This window comes from Gracilinanus agilis, chromosome 5 (assembly GCF_016433145.1).
Source record: "Gracilinanus agilis isolate LMUSP501 chromosome 5, AgileGrace, whole genome shotgun sequence".
Lineage (NCBI taxonomy): Eukaryota > Metazoa > Chordata > Mammalia > Didelphimorphia > Didelphidae > Gracilinanus > Gracilinanus agilis.
The window spans coordinates 155,736,906-155,761,285 of record NC_058134.1 but is presented as its reverse complement, the minus strand read 5'-3'; the positions used below and the strand labels follow the sequence as shown (position 1 = coordinate 155,761,285).

The following is a 24,380-nucleotide window of genomic DNA, read 5'->3' as shown; positions in this document are numbered from 1 at the left end:
CCATGACATATTTCCTTCATCCCTAAGTAGCTTTACTTCCCTTCCTTTCTTGACTCTATAGTTAATCAGTTCAAATTTATAGTATGTTCTAATCTTGAATTCCAAACCCCCTTACTAATAATTAGCATACACACACATATGATATCTCTTTTGATTCTACAAACGACCTTGGTATATGCGTACTGTCATGATTACATCTTGCATTTGAAGAAACTGAGGCAGACAGAGATTATGTGACTTGCCCAAGAATCCCATAGCCAGTAAGTATCTGAAGTCAGATTTGGAATCGAATACAATAAATTCCTTTGCTCATACTTAGATACTGTTAAATAGAGCTGGAGAGTTCTAGTACATATATACCTCAACTGGGGTCTTGAGTCTATTATATTTCTCCAGCAACTGTTCCAAACCATTTATTTTCTCCTCAAGCTTCCCACTCTACTTCCTCCACCCCTTCCTCTTGAAGAAGAGCTCAGCTCAGTTCATGAGAGAGAGAGAGAGAGAGAGAGAGAGAGAGAGAGAGAGAGAGAGAGAGAGAGAGAGAGAGAAGCTATTCACCTTTAAGTTTCTCTTTTGCCCTTCTCTGTATTTCAAATTCCCTGATCTCCTTCCCCATTCTGACCTCCTTTCCTCTCACCTCTGATAAAGAGATGACTTTTCTCTTCACGAAAGTCCAGCCCTTTACTTGTACTTAGATACCTCATCCTTTCCAGCTCCTTTATCATGTTGTTCCCACAATCCCTCTTACTCTCCTAATTTATTGTTTTTTTTCCTTGCTGCCTATAAATATGCTCAACCTTTCCTCCCCACAGCATCCTCCCTTTCACCACTGAATTCCCCTAAAAGAAAAAAAAAATTGCTGTCTATCTGTATATTCCTTACCTTAACTTCCTCTTTACATTCACTTAACTTTAATGATGGGTTATGTATTTACAAGGTTTTGTTCTGAGTCTTCCTCTCTCTCTCTCTCTCTCTCTCTCTCTCTCTGTAACCTCTCTTAGAGGCTTCAGTCATCATTGCTATGCAATTACACAAATAAATCTTGGTTTTTCTTCAGGCCCCCACTCATGTATCGCCACCTTCTTATTGGACATTTCCCAGGAGAGGTCTCATAGCATCTCAAACTCAACTTGTATTTATAAATTCATCTTTCCCTTAAAAATGACCCCCTCCTTCTAACTTCCCTCTTTCAGTTCCTCAGGTTCTTAACCTCAGTCATCTTTAACTCTTTACTTTCCTCCATGCTTCCTGTCCCCATATCGAATCAGTTGCTAAGAATCATTTCTCTGCCTTTTCCCTTCTTTAACCTTACCCAGCCAGCATCCTAATATTTAAGTCCTCATCACCTCTCTCCTGGACTACTAGGAGAGCCTCCTAACTGAAATCTCTGTATCTGATCTCTTCCTTCTCTAATTCAGCTTCCACATAACTGTAAAAAACAGAAGCACCAGTCTGCTTAGGTTATTCCAGGCTCATGAAGCTCTGTGGGCTCTAGATTATGTGTAGAATAAGATACAAACTCCTATATTTGGCATTTAAGCCCCCTCTTATACATTTATCTCAACTGGGCCACTGAACCTATTACATTTCTCTAGCAAATGTTCCAAACCATTTCTTGTCTCACTGGACAAAGAATTGATTTTTCAGTGACCTCTCAATCTGATCCTTCTTGTTTTACAGACAATATACAAGTAAGAGCAAAGGAATTTATTGTACCCAGTTTCAAATTTTCAGACCTTCTTGTTTTACAGGCTGAGGCCCAGCAGTTAAACGACTTGTCCAAGTCTATATATTTAGTTAAAAGTTAAGCCTGATCATGAAAGGAGCCCTTTCACAGTCTTTCCAGCTGTTACCCAACCTGAAGCTTTCACATCTTCCTCTTTCTAGCTTAGGGTTGTAAGACTTGGAGCTCTACACCACCAACTCTCAAAAAAATGATTCTAGCCTAACCTTCCAGGATTACAATCCATAACATAACTTTACACTCTCTCTGTTCCAACCCAATTGGCTTCCCTGCTGTTCGATCTCCCCTTTCTGCCTTTGCACAGATGATCCCTCGTACCTGGAGCTCACTCCTTTACCTGTGCTCTCAGAATTCCTAAACTCCTAAAAAGTTAGCTCCAGTTATGCCTTCTACATGAAGCCTGTCCTGATTTACCCATCTTTCTTATCTTTGTCCAATGCCCCAAATTCCTCATATTTACTTTTACATATATATATAAATATATACACACATATTGTTATATTAATGTATAAATAAATGTATATGTTGTCTCCCTTAATAAGCCACTTGATCCAGGGACAGGATAATTCCTGGCACATAGCAGCAGGTGCTTAATAAATGCTTGTTCTGAATTGTTTTGACTACTTGAATCAATCAATTCATTAACTGAATTCTTGCTCACCCAATGTGAGCATACGCAAATAAAAAATGTTAATTGACACATCTCCAACATTACATCCATTATTGATTGAGGTTCTACTATCCGATCAGTACTATGCTAGGTCTTTTAGGTTTTATACAAGAAACAGAGAACAAAAGTCTTTGCTTTCAAGAATAAAAGTCTATTTCCTCCCCTAGGATATTTCTTTGCTTTGTTTTGCTTTGCTTTTAAATAGTGGGAAGTATTCTGAAATCTTGGCCACAGCACTTCAAGATGTATGATTTTTTTTCTCCTTTGGGAAAAGTATAAAGAATATTTAAATGACTTTTCAAAACTGCCCTATGTGTGTAGTGCAGATGATTCTCTTGGCGGAGATGTTGAGTTAACCCTGGCAGCAGGGATCAATTTATCTAAATAATTTACCTCTTGCCTTTTTTTTAGAGTGGCAAAATATCTCTTAAAAGGTGGCAAATTCTGCAAGCTTGGCAATCTATTCAACTGGATTTTTAACCAACATACCTTATCACCATTTCATGCAGTAAAGTATACTTTGCTTTCAATTCGGACACCCTGGTCCCCGGTAGTTTTCCAGCAGTAAACAACTAGTATAGGGAGAAACAATGCCATTATTAAATATGTTTTTAAAGTAGTTTGAATTCAGTTTATTCATTTTATAAACATTTATTAAGTGTCTAATGGCTTCCAATTGTTTAGGAGAATACAAAATTACATAAACCTATAGTCAGGTTCCCGACTGTGAAGGAGAATAAAAAATAAACACAGATAATGATAGTGTCTATATTACATGATTAGATACATTAAAAATTTGAGAGCCAAAATGTTCAAGGTTGGTTAGTCATGCTTTATACTCTAGAAGTAATTCTTATAGTTTTAGTTAAAAATTCCAGAATCAGGAATTGGGTGCCTAGGGAATACACTGTATGTATTTAATTCAAAATAATGTTTTCTGGATGTTTCTATTTCCTACATCACCATATATCTCACGTATTCATTCTTACCCCTCCTCTTAAACAAGAACCATCCCATTTGACAAACAGTGGATATCTTTAGGGAAGAAAAAAAAAATCAGCATAACTTGCCAATACATTGGGAAAGTCCAAAACCATGCAATTTGTAACACCTGTGGACCCTCCTATTTCTGCCGAGGGGTAGGTTTGTGGGGGTGTCTTTCATGTATTTCTGATTTTTTGGCATATCATTGTTCTTTCCACTTACATCACTGTCATTATTGTGCATATTGCTTTCTGATATACTGCTTACTTCACTCTGCATTCATTCATACATATCTTTCCATGCTTCTCTGTATTCATTATACACATCATTTCTGAGAGTGTGATAATAGTCCATTATATTCACATACCGCAATTTGTTTAGCCATTCCCCATTCGATGGGCATCTACTTTGTTTCAAAATTCTTAGCTACTCCAAAAAGTAATGTTCTATAAGTATTTTAGAGTAGACAGGACTTTAGGGCATATACTTTAGAAACCAACAGGAATATAGCATTAGCTAAGATGACGATTGGGAGCTGGTGGTCACAATAAATAATGGTCACTAAAACACTTAAGAGATTTGACTAATTCTGTCCAAGCGCAAATGGAGATTGACTTGGGATTAACTTGGGCATATCATGGAGTAATTGGGTTGCATAGTGGTTAGAGTGTCAGGCCTGGAGTTTGGGAGACTCATCTTTGTGAGTTCAAATCTAGTCTCAGACACTTACTAGCTGTGTGATCCTGGGCAAGCCACTTAACCCTGGTTTGCCTCAGTTTCCTCCTTTGTAAAAGAACTGGAGAAGAAGAGGGTAAACCACTCTAGTATCTTTGCCAAGAAAACCCTAAATGGGCTCACTAAAAGTCAGACATGACAAAACCACTGAATAACAACAAAGGGGTGTATTAGGAGCCCCCAAGAAGCACTCAAGTTTTTAATTACTTTCTCAATGAGTCAGGAAACATGTACCACTAAGTGCAAGCACAGTGCTAAGCATTGCTGATGTAAAGAAAGTCAAAAGACAGGTCCTGCCCTCAAGGAGTTTATAGTATAATGGAGAAGATAAGAAGCAAGGGTTGGGACTGGTACTGGTGCATATGCATATGGAGATATACATATGATGGACAAGTCCAGAGAGGTCCAGGCAACTCATATTTAGAACTACAGGAATAAGGAGAGTTTCAAAACAAAAACAGACCTCTAGAGCAAGCAAGGGTGGGTCCTAAAGTGTGGTTCTATGAGAAGTGTAAATTAATATTACTTTTACTATTATTATCTCACTTGGTCCTCACCAAAATCCTGAGAGGTCAGTACTGTTATTATCCCCATCTTACAGATGAGGAAGCTGAGACAAACAGAAGTTGAAAATCAAAGTTAAGTCATTTGCCCAGGGTCTCACAGCTAGCAAATGTCTGAGGCCAAATTTGATATCAGGTCTTCTTGACCATAGGCCCTTTACTCTGGCCACTGGGCCACCTACCTGTCCTCGAAGACATAAAGATTCTCCCTGTCTCTCTGGGTAAACGTGGAATCAGAAGTTCTTGAGTTATAAAATAAGGTGAACCTAAAAAGAAGGCGATTCCAGGTCTGATCCCTAACTGCAAGAACTGAGAGCTCTGCAGAGATCATGACCTTTGATCAGGAGAGCCATTTATGACTCCTGCCAGTTTGGAGGGGCCCAGGATGAGCAGAATGTACTCTGGATGGTAGAGATGATGTATATGAGGAGATGTCAGCAGGGGACAGCATAGATGAATATGAATTTATTTTTTCCTGGAGTGGCGATATACCAGCAAAGGGGAATCTGGTCAATGTCATGAACATGACTCCTGGTTTGTGCTGGTGGATTTTTAGTTGCTATGATTTGCCTCCTGCAGAATATATATTATATATATATATATATATATTATTAATAAAAGGTTGTTTTTTTTTGTTAGATTATGATCAGTGTGTTCCTTACAGTGTAGTGGGTGGAGCAATTCTTCAGGATTTTGAGTCGAGACAAGTGGCATCTCCATAAAGTTACCTGGGCCATTCATACCAAGGAAAATGGTTTTTGTTGCTTTAACAGTAGATGTGCAAAAGGAATACCTGAAAATTTTTCTAGGTCACAGCATTTCGTCACATATTGAAGATGAAACATAGGAATTAACGTAGTCATGAAAGCTGTTTTGCCCTAATTTGAGATGTTACTTCTTTTCTAAACAACTGGGGCAGCTAAGTGGCTTAGTGGATTGAGAACCATGCCTAGAGATAGGAAGTTCTGGGTTCAAATGTGAGCTCAGAGACTTTCTAGCTGGGCAAGTCACTTAACCCCTTATTGCCTATCCCTTACCACTATTCTGCCATACAGTAGTGATTCTAAGATGGCAGGTAAAATTTTTTTTAAAACCCTAAATTTCTTATAGTATAATCAACCTTATTGGTAAAAGTTAACCTTAAATTAAATTTAGCTAATTTAAATAAATTTTAAAATGAACACTTTAATAAACACCCAGCAGCCTCTAACTCCATTTCACAACTAGTTATTTTACCAACAAATTCTATGACCTTTAACAAATGACTTCTTTAGTTCCTCATCTATAAAGTCAAGAATTTGGACTAGATGATCTACAAGCCTCCTTCTAACTCTAAAGGTCAATTAAAATGTTATATATTTGGTATTATCAAACATGTTAGTAGTAGATAGCCAGATAGACTATATCTTTTTCTTATTGTTGAGTCATTTCAGTCATGTTTGACTCTTTGTGACCTCATCTGAGGTTTTCTTGGCAAAGATACTGGAATGATTTGCTATTTTCTTCTTCAGTTCATTTTACAGAGGAGGAAACTGAGGCAGATAGGGTTAAGTGACTTGCCCAGGATCACACAGCTAGTAAGTATGTGAGTATGGATTTGAACCCAGGTCTTACTGACTCCAGGCCTGACACTGGGTCCAGATTACTATTAAACACTATAGGATGAATCAAAAATTCCACTGTAAAAATTTAAGACATGGAACAAAAGAACTTTTGGCTCGCTTTGTACTGGAGAAAATTGTCTACTACAGCATCAGCAGTTATCCAATTATCAATAAAATATCAATGAGTATTATAATTTTATAATAAATTAAAACCTTTTCTAAACAAAAAACAAGTATTTAAAATAGAAACTTATCTACAGAGATAAGGTATTCATGAAATCATCTATTATAGAAATAACCCAATGTACCCCAAATAGAAAGATTTCAGCAAATTAGGATGATATAATATTTATGGAATACATCCTCCAGAGGATCAAAGTTGCAGGCATCCCAGGGATCAGTAGAGCAACAACTATCTAATGGGCACAAATAGGCTGCTTCCCATTTCTAGGGATGACCTAGCCACAAGTGGTGGCAAATGAGGCCATAGGAAGAGAATGTGGGCTGCTCCTAACAAGTGAATAGCTCAGGTGTTCCACAGGCACTTATTAAATATAAAAAAGATTTTGGAGATGACCTCCCATACATATCTATGTGTAGATATGTATGGATATATATATATATGTATATATATATACATATATATGTATAGATTCCCTTCAGAAAATATATAGAAGATGGTGGACAAGAAACACAAGGATAAGCAGCTGCATGGGTGCATCTTGGTCTGCACAAATGGATATTATAGCCACATGGATAAAATCAGAAATCTATTTAAATAATAAAATATACGTAATAGGTAACATATGTAGATACCAGAGAGTCCATCTGTGGTTCTGTGGTTCCCAATGACTAAGTCACTCCTAGCGGCTAAATGCCTTAGTGAGGAAAACAATTTGCTTTTTCTAAAGACCTTTCAAGCAGAAACTTTCCAGGGGAATGGTAGCTGCAGGGGGGAGGATCTGGAGACCAGAGCACACCAGCAACTCCAGCATTCCTCAACAACTGAAATCTAGCTGGAGAGAACTGAACATTTAAGGCAGCCACATTTGAGGGGAAAGGAAAAGGAGAAGACATTGAAAAAAGGCAGCATCCAGCCTAAGGACTACATTTATAAGTATAGAGGAGGCCCCAAACATCTTTCATCAAGACTTTTGCCCTAGTCTCTTAAGTGGTCCTGGGGCATGCAAGCCACTTGTCCTCTATTGCATCCTCCACATAGTTTCCAGTCATGTTCAGTTATTCCTACAGCTCTGATCATGTCACTTCCTTGCTCAAAGAACATTCTTTTGCCTCTAGGATAAAATATAAATTCTTCTCTTTGACACTCCTCTTCCTCCCCACTCTCCCATCTCCGGGGAAACTCCTGCATTTGCTTCTCCTTCTCTGCAATTCATCTCTTGCCTCGGAGTACTGACCCAGGCCCTGGGCCTAGAATGCTCTCTCTCCCTGCCTCTCTTCTGCTTCTTGGGGTCCCTCGATCTAATCAAGGTTGAGCCCAAGTGTTATCCCGCTATAAGAAGTTAGTGACTCTGCAAATGACTTTTTATTTATCCTGTATCTAACTTGTACTCCTTTATTAGTACACAAGGATCTCCCCCTACCCAAGAAATTTTCTGCCAGCAGGGACTGTGCTAGGACAGTGCTAAACACATCTAAATCTTTGACAAATGCTCATAGCATAGAGGAAGAGTCTTGGAGACAGAAAGATCTGGATTTAAAACATCTCTAACACTTACTATGACTATGAGGAAGTCACTTATAGACTCCAAGCCTCGGTTTCCAAATTTGTAAATTGAGATAGTTGGATCTGATGACATCTAAGGTCCTTTCTGGCTCTGAGTTTATGTTCATATCCCTATGAAGTATTACTGAGCAATCCAGCCCCAGATTTTGTTTTGGTGTCCAGGCTGGGTAAACGTGAGCTTGAGTGGAGGTGTGTTCCCTCACCCCAGAAGCAACCTAACAATATTGCCTCACCTCCTCTGATGCTGCCTTCTTCAGTGGTCTGGTGTTCTGAACAATTTGACGCTTCCCAACGTTTGGGGCCCCAAAGAATTACCCTGAGGTGTCATATGCTGCTTACAGCCTTGCCTTTGTAATGGACTGACTCAAAATGTGCCTGTCTTTTGTAGGAATAAGCAGCACAGAAAAAAAAAGGCAAATTTGTAGGTAGAAAATGCTAAGTGACATAATTTTCTTGGAGATACTTCTGTGTCAGCCACTTCTTTTCTTTTAAACCCTGATCTTCTGTCTTAGAATCAATACTGTGTATTGGTTCCAAGGCAGAAGAGCAGTGAGGGCTAGACAATGGGGGTTAAGTGACTTGCCCAGAGTTACCCAGCTAGGAAGTATCCGAAGCCAGATTTGAACCCAGGACCTCCCATCTCTAGGCCTGACTCTCTATCATCTGAGCCATCCAGCTGCCCCATGTATCAGCCATTTCTTAAATAGTAGTGGCAGTGGACAGGTTCTGGCTTCAGCCTTATCTTCCCTAGTTCATACTATTTTGATATTACTACTTGATATTACTCTTTATAAATCATATTAGAAGGTGAGCCAAAGAGGCCCGCTGTAAGTTTCTCCTGCCAACAGAGAAGGCAGAAAGGCTAAAGGGCTGTTTACTCTTCTTTTCCATCTCTGTAAGTATATTGAGACAAATAAGATTCAAAAGAATGTGTGGAGAAAATGGATGAGCAGCACACCTCACACCTCATTATTGTTTCTACATGAACCTAAAACAGTGAAGTCAAAGGCTATGTAAAATACTTTTAGCTGCATTTTTGCCAAGACTGTGGATCCAGTTATGAAGTCTATTAAAATGTAATCTGATTTTAAAAACATCTTTGGCATAGATTGCATGCATAAGCTCTAAAGACAATGTGTTAAAAGGAGCCTTTTCTGTGAAATCTTTGGTCTCCTTAGGTAGATTTGACTGGCTCAGAGAATGATCTCAGTTCTTTTAGATGACAGAGTTCTGTCCTAACGAATGAATAGTAACATGGAAAAAATGGTGCATAGCAAGCAGATACCAACCCAAGTTTATCATGCTTTAAAAATGTGTGATGTATGAGATATAGCATAAAACCTAATATGAAATGGTCAAAGAGCTAATGTCAGAAGGTCAAAAATGTAAGATCATAATTGATGCTTGTGTTCCTAAACTGACTTGCTATTAATTGTGAATTGAAAAAAAATTAATGTTAAAAGTTTATTAAGTCATGGCAATAAGTTCATGATTTCATCCTTGCCATGAAGGAATATGGAAAAATTTCCAGAGACTTGAATTCTAGGACATTCCAAGGAAAGTAATTGTCAGTAAACACTTTGTCAACATGAACTCTGCCACAGGGTCAGTGTGAGACTCCCCGAAGGAATGCTGGGGTATTTCCCTTTTTGGTGGGGCATAACTTTTACCTCTTCAAGGAAGAGCAGAAATTCTGCTTACCGCACCCATGCTGTGCCCTTTAAATGCCCACTGATTATTTGACATAGTCATGAAAATTAGCAGATGAGGTCATGCTGAAAAGAAAATGTTTCTTGGTCTCAGATCCTTATTATTCAAAACAGTCTTGCAGATGAAAATAAATTTGTTCATTGGCCCACCATAATACCTATGTTAAAAATAATATTGATATAGATGGATATATTCAATAATATTAATGGTTTATTGTTATCCATATCGGTAATTAAGCCACGTGCCTGTTAAGATCTAATTCAAATCACCCGCCATTACCTTCTGCCCACCTGGTTGCTTCATAGGAAAAAGCGCATTTCCCAATCACATCAGGAGTCTTATACCTCTGTCTACATAATCACACTTCCTACGTAAGATGAATCATGGGAAATGTAGTTATCAAGTCCTCTAAACACCCACAGGAAGTTTATATCATGGACCTGAATATTAAGGCTCAATGAACCCCAAATTTCCAATAACACACCTAGCTGACAGTCGCCTTTCTTTCACCCATCTAAGACGAGGATTTTACAATTAAAAAGTTAAGAAAGGACCAATGGAGTTTAGGGAGAGAAACTAATGAGCACCAGGAAAGAGTGGCATGGTCCCTTAAGAATAGTGTGAAGAGAGATGACTCTCAGGATGAGCCACATTTGGTTATGAATATAAATAACAACAAAAAAGGTTTATTGGGTTTTTTTAAAGGTATTCTAGGGCAAGAGCAAGATTAGGAGTCTTCTCAGAGTAGATGGAATAATTATCCTTTTCTTTTTTAAACCCTTATCTTCCATCTTAGAATCAAGAAGTTCCCGGGCACAAGAGCAGTAAAGGCTAGGCAATTGGGAGTGAAGTGACTTGCTCAGGATCACACAGCTAGGAAGTGTCTGAGGCTGGCTTTTGAACCCAGGACCCATTTCTAGGTCTGGCTTTCAATCCATTGAGTCACCTAGCTGTCCCTGCAACCCGCCCCCCCCAGGTATTATTTTTGAAATTTTATTGACACTTGCAACTAAGACAGTAACATGGAAGGTTCTTAGCACAGACCACCTCTCCTGAAAATATTTAAAAGTATCCCGTATGAAGCATTGATGAATAAAAACCAAAGGGGAGACCACACTAAATTGGTCCATCCATTCTGACTTCACAAGATGATTGCTAGAAGCCTGCAGGCACTTTGAATGAGGGCTCCTGGGGGAGGGAAACCACCGGGAACTCTGATAAATGGTCCCTGCAGTGGGCAGCCTCTTGGCCTTCCCACAGTGCTGCAGATGAAGACAAAGCTGGCCTGCGGTAGGGATCTGCCCAAGGAGCCTGAGACAGAGCCTTCCTGGGCAGGGGGTCTACCTCAGGGCCTTTTAAGTGACCTAAAGCATCCTTGAAGGCACCTTCCCAGGGAGACGGAAATACACAGGAATAATCTCTAACAGCCAGTCAGGGCCCAGAAAGGGAAAGGAAGAAGCAAGATGCCCAGGAAGGAGTCCTTCAGGAGGCCTGATACCTGTGCTCTAACGTAGTCAGCTGGGGCATCTCTGAACTGATCATGGTAGGAAGAGAGACAGAGATGGAAGGCCAGTGCCTGTGCTAGACCACCAGGAGGTGGAGGCCAAAAGAACTGGCCCAGCCACCCTGTTCTGAACTGTGGCCAGGCAGCAGGCCCTGCAGGTGGAGGACCCGACCAGTGAAAAGAGCTGAAAGGATTGAGTCTGGCTCTCACACAAGGCCCAATCCAGGAAGTCAGGCTGCAGATATGAGCACACAGAAGAAAGCTACAGATACCATGAAGGCGGTCTGTGTGTGAAGGGAAACCCAAGAGGTAAATCCAGAAGACAAGAGTATCTCAGTGATAATGATGATGATGATAAATAGCTATCATTTACATAGTGCTCTAAGGTTTGCAAAGTACTTATAAGTATTATCTCATTTTATTCTCACAATAATCATGAGTTGTTCAGTCATATTTAACTCATCATGTCCCCTTTCAGGGTTTTCTTGCTATTTCCTTTTCTGGCTTTTTTACAAATGAGGAAACTGAGGTCAACAGGGTTAAGTGGCCCAAGATTCACACTGCTAGAAAGTGTCTGAGGTCACTTTTGAACTCAGGAAGATGAATTTTCCTGACTCTAGGTCTGGTACTCTGCCCACTGTGCCATCTAGCTGCCCATCAACCATGAGAGGTAAGTGCTATTATCATCCCTATTTTAGAGGCACAGAAATAGAGGCACAGAGGTTAAGGGACTTGCCCAGGATCATACAATCATACAGTAAGTATCTAAGACCAGAGTAGAACTCAGGTCCTCTTAACTTCAAATCTAGTGCTTTATCCAATGTGATACTTATCTGCCTTTATAAATATAAGTTCAATTAAAGCTTCAGAAAAAAAAGAGTAGATTGGTCACAAGGACACTAAAAAACTGTGTGGGAAGCAGCATGGTCTAAAGCAGTGATGGCAAACCTATGGCCCAGGTGCCAAAGATAGCCCCCCTTCCTCCCAGTTCCTTACTAGAAAGGCAGAGGGTCTCAGGTAGAGCTGCTCCCCTCCCCACTTCACCTGTACTGAGGACATTTTTTCACTTTATTCACCCCTCCACCCAGTAGCCCAATAGGAATGCTTCTTCCCTCCCTTGTCTAGGGTAAGGTGAGGGAGCAGGAGGTGAAGTGGAGGGGTAGGCATGACACTTGATCTGGCACTCCGTCTCTAAAAGGTTTGCCATCACTGGTCTAGAATATAGAGCAGTAATCTTGGAGTCAGAAGGACATTGGTTTAGTGCCTCAGGTACTTACTAGCTATGTGACCCTAGACAAATCACTTTACCTCTATATACCTCATTTTCCTCATCTGTAAAATAAAGGGTTTAGAGTTAATTACATTTAAGGCCCCTTCGAGCATTAAACTTCTTATGCAATAAGAATGAATGGGAGAACTGAGGCAAGAGATAAAAAATGGATTTAGAACTCTTGAGGGAAAAACATTACTAAGAGAATAAATAGCTTAAAACAAAAAGTGGACAATTGGACTGAAATACCAGACTCCCTGAAAACTAAAATGGAGCAAACAGAATTCAATGATTATAAGAGATGAAGAATTTTTTAACGAAGTTAAAACTTAAAAATTGGAGTACCTGTAGCATCTCATATTAAAAAATATGAGAAGAGATGACTAAGAAAACATCAGACTCCTATTGAGACCATGAGTAAACAAGATACCTATTTATCATATTTTAAGAAATCCTAAGAAAAGCTAGTAAGCTCTAGGAGAACCAAAGGACAAAGAAAAACACCCAGGAATATCACAGCTAAAGTCCAGATCTTCCAGGCCAAGACTACTATAAAGATACTGAAGGTGCAGGGGCAATCTTGGAATACAGTATTCTAAAAGGTAGAAGATAAATGCTTACAATCAAGAATAACAAGGGAAAATGGATTATTAATAGAACAGTGGATTTTCAAGCACTCCCTAGGAAAAGACTAGAGCTAGATATAATCTTTTAAACACAAAACACAAGAGACTAGAGAAACCTAGAAAGGCAAACACAAGTATTTCTTCTATGTTGTATGGAATTAAAGGCACAGAACACCTGCAATATGGAAAGTCCATGTAAAATTTTTTTGGCCCTCCATTCACACCAGAGGAGAGGTCCAAATTTTTTTTCTTTTTTTTTTTTATAGGGTGTTTAGAGTATTTTATTGTAAGATTTGGGTTAAATATTTGGTCATAGGCCATATTTAGGTCAGTGTTAAGTAAAAATACTGCATGAAAAATAAATTTAAAAAATAAGAATTAAATAGGAAAAACATTTTAAATAAAATAAATTTCAGAAGAATAATACTGAACATACTGTATAGGTAATATTATACATAACAGTATATTCATTTTATACATTTGTGAGTTACTAAACTTCTTAAGATATCTCTATATTTCTAGCCTTACCCACTGGCTTTTATATTCTTTTGGCAGACTTCAACGTTTTACTTACTTAAACGTTAAAAAGAAATTGTGTTTATTTATGGCATTAAAAGATAAAATATGACGCTATACAATTCTATACATACATGTTATGCATTTCTGAGTTCCTAAACTTTTCCTATGTCATCAGCTAGCCTTCATGTATATTTTGTGGCTTCCTCAACGCTCCCCCCCCCCAAAAAAAATCCCCATTGAATTTCTTGTGCTGATCTATTATATATCAAAATCTGGATGGGAAAAGTCATGATGTGGAAGGGATACCTGCACATTAGAATGAAACTGGAGAGCATTAAAATGATGAGCAAGTGTTTACATTTTACAGGTGGGGAAAAAATGTACCCTGTGAATGACACTAACTTTAAGATTTACTGGAGTTACTGAAGGAGTATAGAGGGATAGGGCATGGAGGTCTTTTTTGATCTGTTGGTTTTCAGAGGGGAAAGAAAAAAGGGAGGGAAAGAGGGAGAATGAACTTATTTGCGTGCTACATAAGAGAATATGTAAAAATGGAAGAAGCCATGGAAGGAAGGGGAATTTCATGAATTTTATTCTTATCTGAACAAGGTAAAGAATAAATGAAAAGACAAATATACATACACATGTGCACAGTCTGGGGTAGAAATACATTAAATTTAGTAAGGAAACTCAGGAGAATGAGAGCAAGGAATAAGTGAATGGGTATCTGAGGCAGGACCTGAGCTCATATCTTCCTGATTTGGAAGCTCTATCCACTAGGCAACACTATCTATCAGGATGGATCTGATGGAAGGAAAAATGAATAATAAAAATCTATAATATAACTAATAAAACTAAAATAAATGTATTAGTCATTACTAGGAATGAGGATGGGATAAATTCATCCCCAAAAGGGAGGAATATAATACAGTGAACTGGCAAATAAAATCTAATAACTGTTGCTAATGAGAAACATATTAAAAATATAAAAATCCACATAGTTAAAATAAGGGTTTGAACAAAATATAGTGTCTTAGGGAATTTTTTAAAAAGCGGGGATAGTAAAAATGATCTCAGAAAAGGAAATTGTAAATTTAAGCATGGTTAAAAACAATATGTAGAGAAATTACATTATCTTAAAGGTGTAATAAATACTGACATTTTGCAAATACTTCATACATATACACCAAATGGCAAAGCATATATTAAAAGAGACGGCTAAATGAATTGTGCAGCTAAGTAGATATCAAAACTATCACTGTAGGAGATCCCAGTGTGCCCCTTTCAGATCAAGACAATTTAATAAAAATATAAACTAAGAGGACTTAAGAAACTGAAGAGAATTTTTTGAAAAGCTAAATGTGATAGCCCTTGCAAATTGCCTTAGAATCAAAAGCAGTATATATATATATATATATATATATATATGTACATATATATATATATATTTGTCAACTGTGCATGATGTATTTATAAAACCTGAGTATGTGCTAAGCATGAAAAACTCATAAGCATATATAGAAAACTAAAAATATTAAATAATCACTTCCTGTCCAAAATGCAATAAAATTATAAATGACATTTAATAGAAAAAATTAAAACTTAGATGGAGGCTAGATAATACAGGCAGCCAATAAACATTTGTTATATGTCTCCTAAGGAATTTGTAGTTCAAAAAACAAATCATGGAAACAATAGATAATCTCATTAAAAGAATGATAGGATGATAGCTATAACTTTGGGGATGCAAGCAAAGAAGTTTTTAGGGGAAAATTTATATTGTAAATATTTTCATTAAAAGAGAAAATTTTAGAAAATCAAATCAATGAATTGGACGTGTAGCTGCAAAAAACTTGCAAAGAAACAAATTTAAAACCTTAAATTTAACACAAAATTCTGAAACTTAAATAGAGAAAATTGAAAACAAAAAGAACCTCAACCCATTGAATTGTATAAATGGAGATTTTGAAACCTTGGACTTCAACTCCTAGAAGTCCCTTAGTATTTCCCAAAATTCCTTTTAATCTCTCCTGTGCCTCCACATTTGCATGGTCACGTTATTGTTTTATAAATTCTGTAGCTCCTCTCTCTTCCTCTCTTCTTCTTCAGCGTGGCTGAAGTTAGTTCATCACCTTTTCACTCTAGTTTTTTTTGTTAGTTTATTATTAATAAAACTTTATAAAATATAATATTTAGTTCTTGTATATTAATTTTAACCTCTATAAAATCAAGAAATAAAGCACAAGATTCTTTAAATGAACCATTAACTTGGTTTTTTAAAATAGAGAAATAAGCTATTAAATTAAAAAAAAGAACAATTCACAATAGAAGAAATAAAAGAAATTATTATATATTGTTGCATCTAATTGTATGACAACAAAACTGATAAATTAAGTAGATGAATATTTTCTAAAATATTAAATGCCCAGATTAACAGAATAAGAAATAGAAATTTTAAATAATCTAATGTCAGAAAAAGAAATTGAATAAGTCATAAATAAACTACACCCAAAGAAGGAAATTCTACTGTACTCTGTTCAGGCTCATCTGGAGAACCAGTTAGTTAGGGACATCCCATGTTAGGAAGCATGATGACAAGCTGGAATACTCAGGGGAAGATAACCAAGATAGCACCCTTTCATACATAGATTTGTTAAAAAGAGAAATTCCATATTCAGAGAGCAGCCATGTTTAGCTTAGAGAAAGGAAAGCTTAGGGAACAAATGATAGCTATCTGAAAGCATCTGAAGGGCCTCTGAATGGCAGAGACATTAGACTTGCTTTCTTTTGAGGAACAATGAATGGAAGTTGAATGATAGATTTCATTCATTTTTTTAAACCCTTATCTGTCTTAGATGATACAAATATTGGTTCCCAGGCAGAAGAGTTGTAAGGGCTGGGCAACTGGGGTTAAGTGAATTGCTCAGGGTCACACAGCTAGGAAGTGTCTGCCTATCCCTAGGCCAGATTCTCTATCCACTGAGCAACCCACCTTCCCCTGGGTGCTAGATTCTAATTGACATAAAGAAAACTCCCCAGGAAACTAAGCTCTTTAGAATCAAAAGAGGTGGTGTTCATTGGTAGTAAGTTCTCCTTCATTGAGAATATTTTTCCCCACATAGGAAATTTTAATATTTCTTCTCTTAAACTCATCACATTGAGAATTGTTTTAACTTGGAAAGCAGGCAAAGGCACAATAACTCAAGAGGTCAGCAGAGAGCATTACAAAATATGTAGTTCCTGCGAAATATGAAAAAAGGTAGTGAAACAGACAGTATGATTAATTTCTCAGTAACGTGAAGTTTGCTCATTTATTCTCAAGTAACTTTATGTACCCAAAATAGACCACATCTAGGATTTTAGGAGAAAGTCGATTCTACAAACAAGTGCCAAAGGATTATAAAGACTTCTAGAGAGGAAATTGCAAAAGGTATTTTTAAAATTGCAAGAAATAATAGCAGGGGCCAAAAAAGAACTCTAATTTATACTTTCTGGAAAGAAACATTTGATCAGGAGACATTTTGAGTAAAATATTTTTTAGAATTTCTTTTTCAGGGGGCAGCGGGTGGCTCAGTGGATTGAGAGCTAGGCCTAGAGATGGGAGGTCCTAGGTTCAAATATAGTCTCAGACACTTCCTAGCTGTGTGACCCTGGGCAAGTCACTTGAACCCCATTGCCTAGTCCTTACCACTCTTCTGCTATATTACCAATACATAGAATTAATTCTAAGATGGAAGGTAAGGGTTTAAAAAAAAAAAGAATTTCTTTGTAGTAAAGATAGCTTATAAGAGGAAGGGTATACAATGGGTAGTAGTCCTTAGAAGAAACATATTAAAAATACATGATACTGGGGCACCTAGGTAGTTCAGTAGATCAAGAGTTCAGCCAAGAGACAGAAGGTTCTAGGTTAAAATCTTGCCTCAGATACTTCCTTAGCTGTGTGACCTTGGGCAAGTCATTTAAACCACATTGCTTAGCCCTTACTACTCTTCTGCTTAGGAACAAATACACAATATTGATTCTAAGATGGAAGGTAAGGGTTTTTTAAAAATGAATGATGGGATTAAATAAAATTTAAAAAAATTAAATTAAAAAAAAATGAATGATGGGGCAGCTAGTTGGCTCAGGGGTAGAGAGCTAGGTGTGGAGTTGGGAGGTCCTAGATTCAAATCTGGCCTCAGACATTTTCTAGCTTTGTGATCCTGGGCACGTCACTTAAGTCTAGTCACCTAGGCCCTACTATTCTTCTGCCTTGGAGTCCATACTTAGTATGAATCCTAAGACAAAAGGTAACATTATTTTTTTAATGAATGAAAGACGTGATAACTTGGACAGTGATGCCCAAATATTTTTAGACACGAATATGCTGGTACTGAGTCAAAATAGTACAAGAGAAACCTGTTTAATTATTTCATGGCTACCCTGGAGGGCACATTACCTGATATGTTAAGCAAGTCAGAACTCAATTCAGAGAGCTCTAAGACAGGAACTAGTCACTTTCTAATAAACACAGGAAAGGAACCACTCAGTCAAGTAAGAAGCATTTAAGTGCTTACTGGGATGCAGGTATTGTGCTAAGCACCAGGCATATATAAAAAAGGCAAAAACAGTCCCTGTCCCCCAAATGCTGACATTCCAATGGGGGGAAACAAAGTGGAGGTGGGAGGACGTCACATGGAAAGACGTCCTTCAGAAGCTGGGATTTGAAGTGAGTCTTGAAGGAAGTCCGGGAAAGCAGAGATGTGGAGTTAGGAGGGAGAGCTTCCAGGGACTGGGATGAAATACAATTATATTAAACTATGTGATCATCTTGCATGAGCGCCATGACAAAATCACTCTAAGGATTTTCAGCCTTTCTTTTGAGGAGACACCATACTTAATTTCCATTTACCAAATCACTGTGGTCTTAAATGGTTAAAAAGCTTTCTAAAAGAGGTTACAAAGGTCAAATGGAAGGGTAGTCACATACAAATGCTATGTGAAACAGAGGAGAAGAATTTAGGAATATTTTCCAAACAGTTAGCATTTTCTTAAGCAAAATGTCACTGTTTTCTGCTTTAGGCAGAAACTGAAATATTCCCATTAATGAGACTCAGCAGTGTTAAGTACAGTGTTATAACTTTGGTTATTCTGTAGTTAAGATAACTTGAAACCCTCAGGCTTTGATCTACTATCATTATATCTGCTGGAAATGACTGCCATTATTATTCCACAGTTACAGTCCTCTCCTCGTGCCTCCAGCTGGCATGGAGGTGATGGGGTACTTGAGAACTAGCATGCTGGGGCACCTTCTGCCATGCCAGAAAGGCAGTCACCCAGCTAGCTAGAGTGGCCACTTGATGAAGAATTCTTCGTCCATCTGCGAAACAAAAAAATGAAAAGGGTCCTCCTTCCTGTGCGGCGTGCCTTCTATCTGCAGCGACAGGCAGAGGTGGACGAGGGGGCTGGGGTGCTAACAATCATACAATTTAGAGGCCACTATCAACAGTGGCTTTGTCATTGCTACTCTGAAGAGGAGATTTTTCCACTGACCAATGAGGGGACATCTTTCTGGAGGAACTGACTCATATCAATCTTGCTTCTTGCTACCCACAAAACTAGAATATAAAGGAAGTCACTGCCTAATGGGAAATGGTGTAGATAGGCTAAAGAGATAGGTGTCTACTGTGGTTTTATCTTGCATGCAAAAGCAGTGAGAGCAGTCAGATAAGAATTAAGCACTTACTGCATGCCAGGCACTGGGTAAAGGACTAGCAATACAAAAACAAGCAAAATGGACCTGCAAGGGGACTAATTCTAATGGGGGAAGACAATTTCTAAAAAGGAGATGAAAAGCAGGGTGTGGGGAAGAGGAACAACACCCTTGGGGCAAGAGCAGGGAAGCCCAGAGTAAGGAGTGCAGTCAGGAGAGTAGAGTGAGCACGGCTGGCTTGAGCTTGCAGAGGGAACTCACAAAGACACGGAGAGCTTCTAGTACAATGATGGTGAACTGATGAAGTGCCGTGCCCCCCTTCCCACATGCTGGGTACTCCCTGCCCCCCACTTACCCCACACAAGGGAGGGAGGAAGCACTCCCATTGGGCTGCTGGGCAGAGGGTTGGGTGAAGTGAGGAATGTCCTCAGTGACTGAGAGAGGGGGAGAGGAGTAGTCCAACCTCTCTGCTCCCCTCCAGCTCTGCCCACTGTGAGCCACCCACCTTACCCACCCTGTGCACTCCCATTGGGCTGCTGGGCAGAGGGGTGGGGATGTAAATAAACATCATCGGGCACCATGGAAAGGGGGAGGGGAGCAGCTCCACCCAAGTCCCTCTGCCTTTCTAGTAATGAACTCCAGGTGGGAGAGGGTGGCCGAGTGCCCACAGAGAGCCCTCTGTGTGACATCTTTGGCACCTGTGCTATAGGTTCACCATCACTAGCTTAAATCTACATTAGGACAAATTTTGTAATTTTATATGTTAATATATCATGCGATCATGGCATCTAATTTTACAGATAAGGAAACTGAGATTTAAAGAGAAAAGAACTTCCAAAATCACAAACTGAGTTGGTAGCAGTCAAGATTAGAACCCAGGCAGCTAGGTGGTATAGTGGCTAGAATGCTAGACTTGGAATAAGGAAGATCTAAATTCACATTCTGCTCCAGACACTAGTTGTGTGGTTATGGATAAGTTATTTAATAACCTCTCTCAGCCTCAGTTTTTTCTTTTGTAAAATAAGGATGATTTTTTTAAAGCTACTACTTCATAGGGTGGTTGTAATAAACAAATGACAATGTAAGAAAGAAATTTTACAGTTTTGAGGGCAGCCAAGTAGCTCGGTGGATTGAGCACCAAGCCTAAAAACAGGAGGTCTTGGGTGCAGATCTGGCTTCAGATACTCCCTAGCTGTGTGACCCTGGGCAAATCACTTAACTCCCATTGCCTAGCCCTTACAAAGCTTTTGCCTTGGAACCAATAAATAGTATTGATTCTAAGACAGAAGGTAAGGGTTTAAAAAATTTTAAGTGCTATACAAATACTAGCTCAGTACAGCATTTTTTCCACTATAACAAAATGCTGCCTCTTCCTTGACAATAGGATGGGTATGCCATGTTCAATAGTGTGACATAGTCATTTAAAGTATATGGTACATCAAGATAGTCACATTCAATAACTACTTTCATTCTAATAATTTTAGTACACAAAGTTAAATAATTTGTCCAAAGCCACCCTGCAAAATTATAATTTAGAGCCAGTGATCATTTTTTCTAGGTTAATAAAAAAGTTAGCATGAGTAGAACTCTAACATCCTCATCTTTCAGCTTATAGTATCACTAGAGAAGTTCAAGTTGAAATGTTGAGTTCTGTTGTTTTTTTTTTAACAAAGAACATTTTTACCATTAACTTCACTCTGAAAAACAAGTGGTGTTGTCTTTCACAATACTGGATTCTGAAAGTGGAAATAGAAGAGCACCATCGCATAGTAAACTCTATTAGAATATCACACTATAAACAATCAAGTATTCACAGGCAACAGAAGAAATATAATTGTCATCAGTAGCATCTTCAAACAGTGAAGTGCTCTCTTCTTTCCCTCTCTCTTCCTTTATTCTCTCTGTGTGTATAGATATAGGCATATGTATTTAACATAAATGTATACATGTATAATATAGATACACACACACACACAAACACAAAGGGTTCAAAACTTTTTTGTGGTGAGCAGTTATTGTAGTCCATCCCCACATGAAGCAACCTTGAATCTGACAGAGGCCAGAAGGAAAGAGATGCTAAGACAGTAATGGCAAACCTATGGCACAGGTGCCAAAGATGGCATGCAGAGAGCTCTCTGTGGGCTCGCAGCTGCCCCACCCCCAGCAGAGTTCCTTATCAGAAAGGAAGAGGGACTTGGGTGAAACTGTTCCCTCTCCCCTCTCCATCATGCAGGATGACTTTTTTTCACATCCCCACCCCTCCACCCAGCAGCCCAATGGGAGCATTCTCTCCCTCCCCTATGTGGGGTAAAGGAAGGGGCATGACACTCAGTCTGGGATGGGGTTGGACACTCCATCTCTAAAAGGTTCTCCATCACTGATATAAGCAGTATCTTTCGAAATAAATAAATAGATGTTCCTGTGCATATCTTAACATAAAGATTTGTTTCTGAAAATCATGATATGGAGTTGGACACATCATTCTGTGCACTGCCTTATGAATATTCACCTTATTAAATGATAATGGAATAGACCCCCTGGCAACCCTGCTCAAAGGCATTAAATTCTCTCCTGTCATTATTTTTTGTGCCACTCCAGCCACAATTCAGGGCTTATCTACAGACTTTGAGACCCCAAATTCCTGTTATATGTATTTAGATCCTGTCTTAGTGCTAGTGAAGCTACTCAAGCCCCACCTTGATCCCTTCTTTCCTCTTATCTTCTGGGAGATTGTCTAGGAATCTAACCATAATATATGCAAAATTTGTATGGAACATATTTCCAAATTTAAAATAATAATTTACAAAAATTGGAGATAAAGCCATCTATTTGCAGCCAGAGTCTACTGTTATAATAATTAGCTATTTAATAGCAATTGACCAAATATTTAAATATTTCTTGTATATGATTTTTCTTTCAGTATTCTATATAAGTCAGTGGCCCTCATTGATTTTCTATTTATTTTTTAAACGTTTACAGGTCTTTAGCTGTATTTCCTTATTGCCTTGTTGATCTGGTATATATACTCACCTTGCCAATCCCCAATTTTACATAAATTCTACTATTAACTTTTATCTGCATTAGTCCCCAGGCTGCTGAATGTTTCTTGGAAATGTCACAAAACCAAACCCACGTGATCTGACCTCAGCTGTGCCCACAATACTGCTTAACTTTTTACAATGAGAAGCCACAGTGTGATGGTCGAATAAGCATCCACTGGCAAGATTCTCCATAGGGAATTCTCTTTCTTGGATGCCCCAATAAGGATCTACTAGAGAAAAATTAGCATTTAGATAGTATTTTGTTCTAGACTGTAATTGGACAGTTTTATTGTGTTTCCCATACAAATGAGATCAGTAATCCTTGGTATGACTTTTGCATAATTGAATACTCAAGTACTAATATCTGTTATATTACTGCATCCAAGAAGAGTAGAAAAGTACATTTATTAAGTGCTTGATATGTGCCAGGCACTGACTTAAGTGTTATGGTACAAAGGAAGGCAAACAAAAACATCTCTAGGATACTGGTGTCTAGAACACATTCTGGGAAGCACATCTGTAGGTTTTTTTTTTTTTCTTTTAAGAAGACCTAGACAATTTGCCTTAAAGTAACCAAGTCCAGACAGTTAGTCTGAGATTCTTATAGAAAAGTTAGGCAAGAAACACTCATTAAGAGCTTAATATCTTCCTGTTTAAATACAAGTAAAAAGAAAGACAATTCCTGCCTTCAGGGAGCTCACATTCTAATGTGTGATATTAGATTAAATCTAAATATGGGCAGTGTAGACAATCTAAAATGATTGTTTGGGGTGCAACTAATTGAACTTGAGGGAATTGAAATCAATTACTTGATTTGTTTGTTTGTTTTTTTTAATTTGTTTTTAAACCCTTAACTTCTGTGTATTGGCTCCTAGGTGGAAGAGTGGTAAGGGTGGGCAATGGGGGTCAAATGACTTGCCCAGGGTCACACAGCTGGGAAGTGTCTGAGGCCAGATTTGAACCTAGGATCTCCCATCTCTAGGCCTGGCTCTGAATCCACTAAGCTATCCAGCTGCCCCTGAAATCAATTACTTGAACTGTAAACTCTTATGCCAAAGGGGATTGCCCCAATTGGCTTTTTGTCAATGAGCCTAGCAAAACATTGGTTTTGCTCCCTCTCTTCCTATCTTTTCTATTTACCTCTTATCTCTAACTATTATAGTTAGAACTTTAGGGGTATACAAGATGATTTTGTCAAATGATCAATTGGGGAGACTAGTCTCCTAAATGATCACAGTGGAGATTGTGATAATTAGATTAAGTCTACACTGCCCATCTTTAGATTTAATCATCAAAGGTGAGAGCTCCTTCCAATTCTGGGAGGTCCTAACCCAAGTGTGCTAGAGTGAATAATGAATCAGAATCAACACTTTCTTTGAGAAAACATCTATTGTGATTGGACCCACAGGCTAGGGGAAGGCACTGGAAGTGACCCCTATGAAAGAGGGAGTTGAGTGAGTGAGGCTGCTTCTGGTTTGGTAAAGGGGACCTGAGGGAGCTTTGCTGGTTTGTGACCGAGACTGTCCCATGTGGTGAATTTAAAGACCGAATCTTCTTGTACTTCTATTAAGAAACTTCCTTTTATAGACTCTGTAAATGAAGTTTGCTCCATTCACCTCCGGGCCTCAGACCCTTTAACCCTCTGCTGAGGATTAAGATCTACCTGGATTAATTAGTGAGATAGATTCTTATTTTCTTCCTCTCTCTCTTCTCTCATGTAAATAAACTTCCACAAAAGTCAATTTTGATTTGAGATTATTCTTAATTGAGGATTGATAATAGTTCAATCCTCTGGTGACCATCTTTAATATATTGAACCCATAAAACCCCTTTTTCACCCTTACAAATGAGAGGAACATAGTACCTTCTTGCATTTCCTACTTCACATGATTGCTGTGAGAAAGTGTTTTGTAGGTGCAGTTATCAGTGGAGTCAAGGCTAGAATTGGGAGGATCTGAGTTTAAATGTGAC

At 38.4% G+C, this 24,380-nt stretch overlaps 1 protein-coding gene across 1 annotated transcript in view; it reads right to left on the bottom strand.

The window, feature by feature from the left end:
• CCDC146 (coiled-coil domain containing 146) overlaps positions 1-24,380 on the bottom strand; it is a 159,499-nt gene that overhangs the window by 98,819 nt on the left and 36,300 nt on the right. The window contains exon 2 of the mRNA XM_044679051.1: positions 2,904-2,986. Coding sequence (XP_044534986.1) covers positions 2,904-2,986 — 83 coding nt within the window. The remainder of the gene's footprint in view (positions 1-2,903; positions 2,987-24,380) is intronic.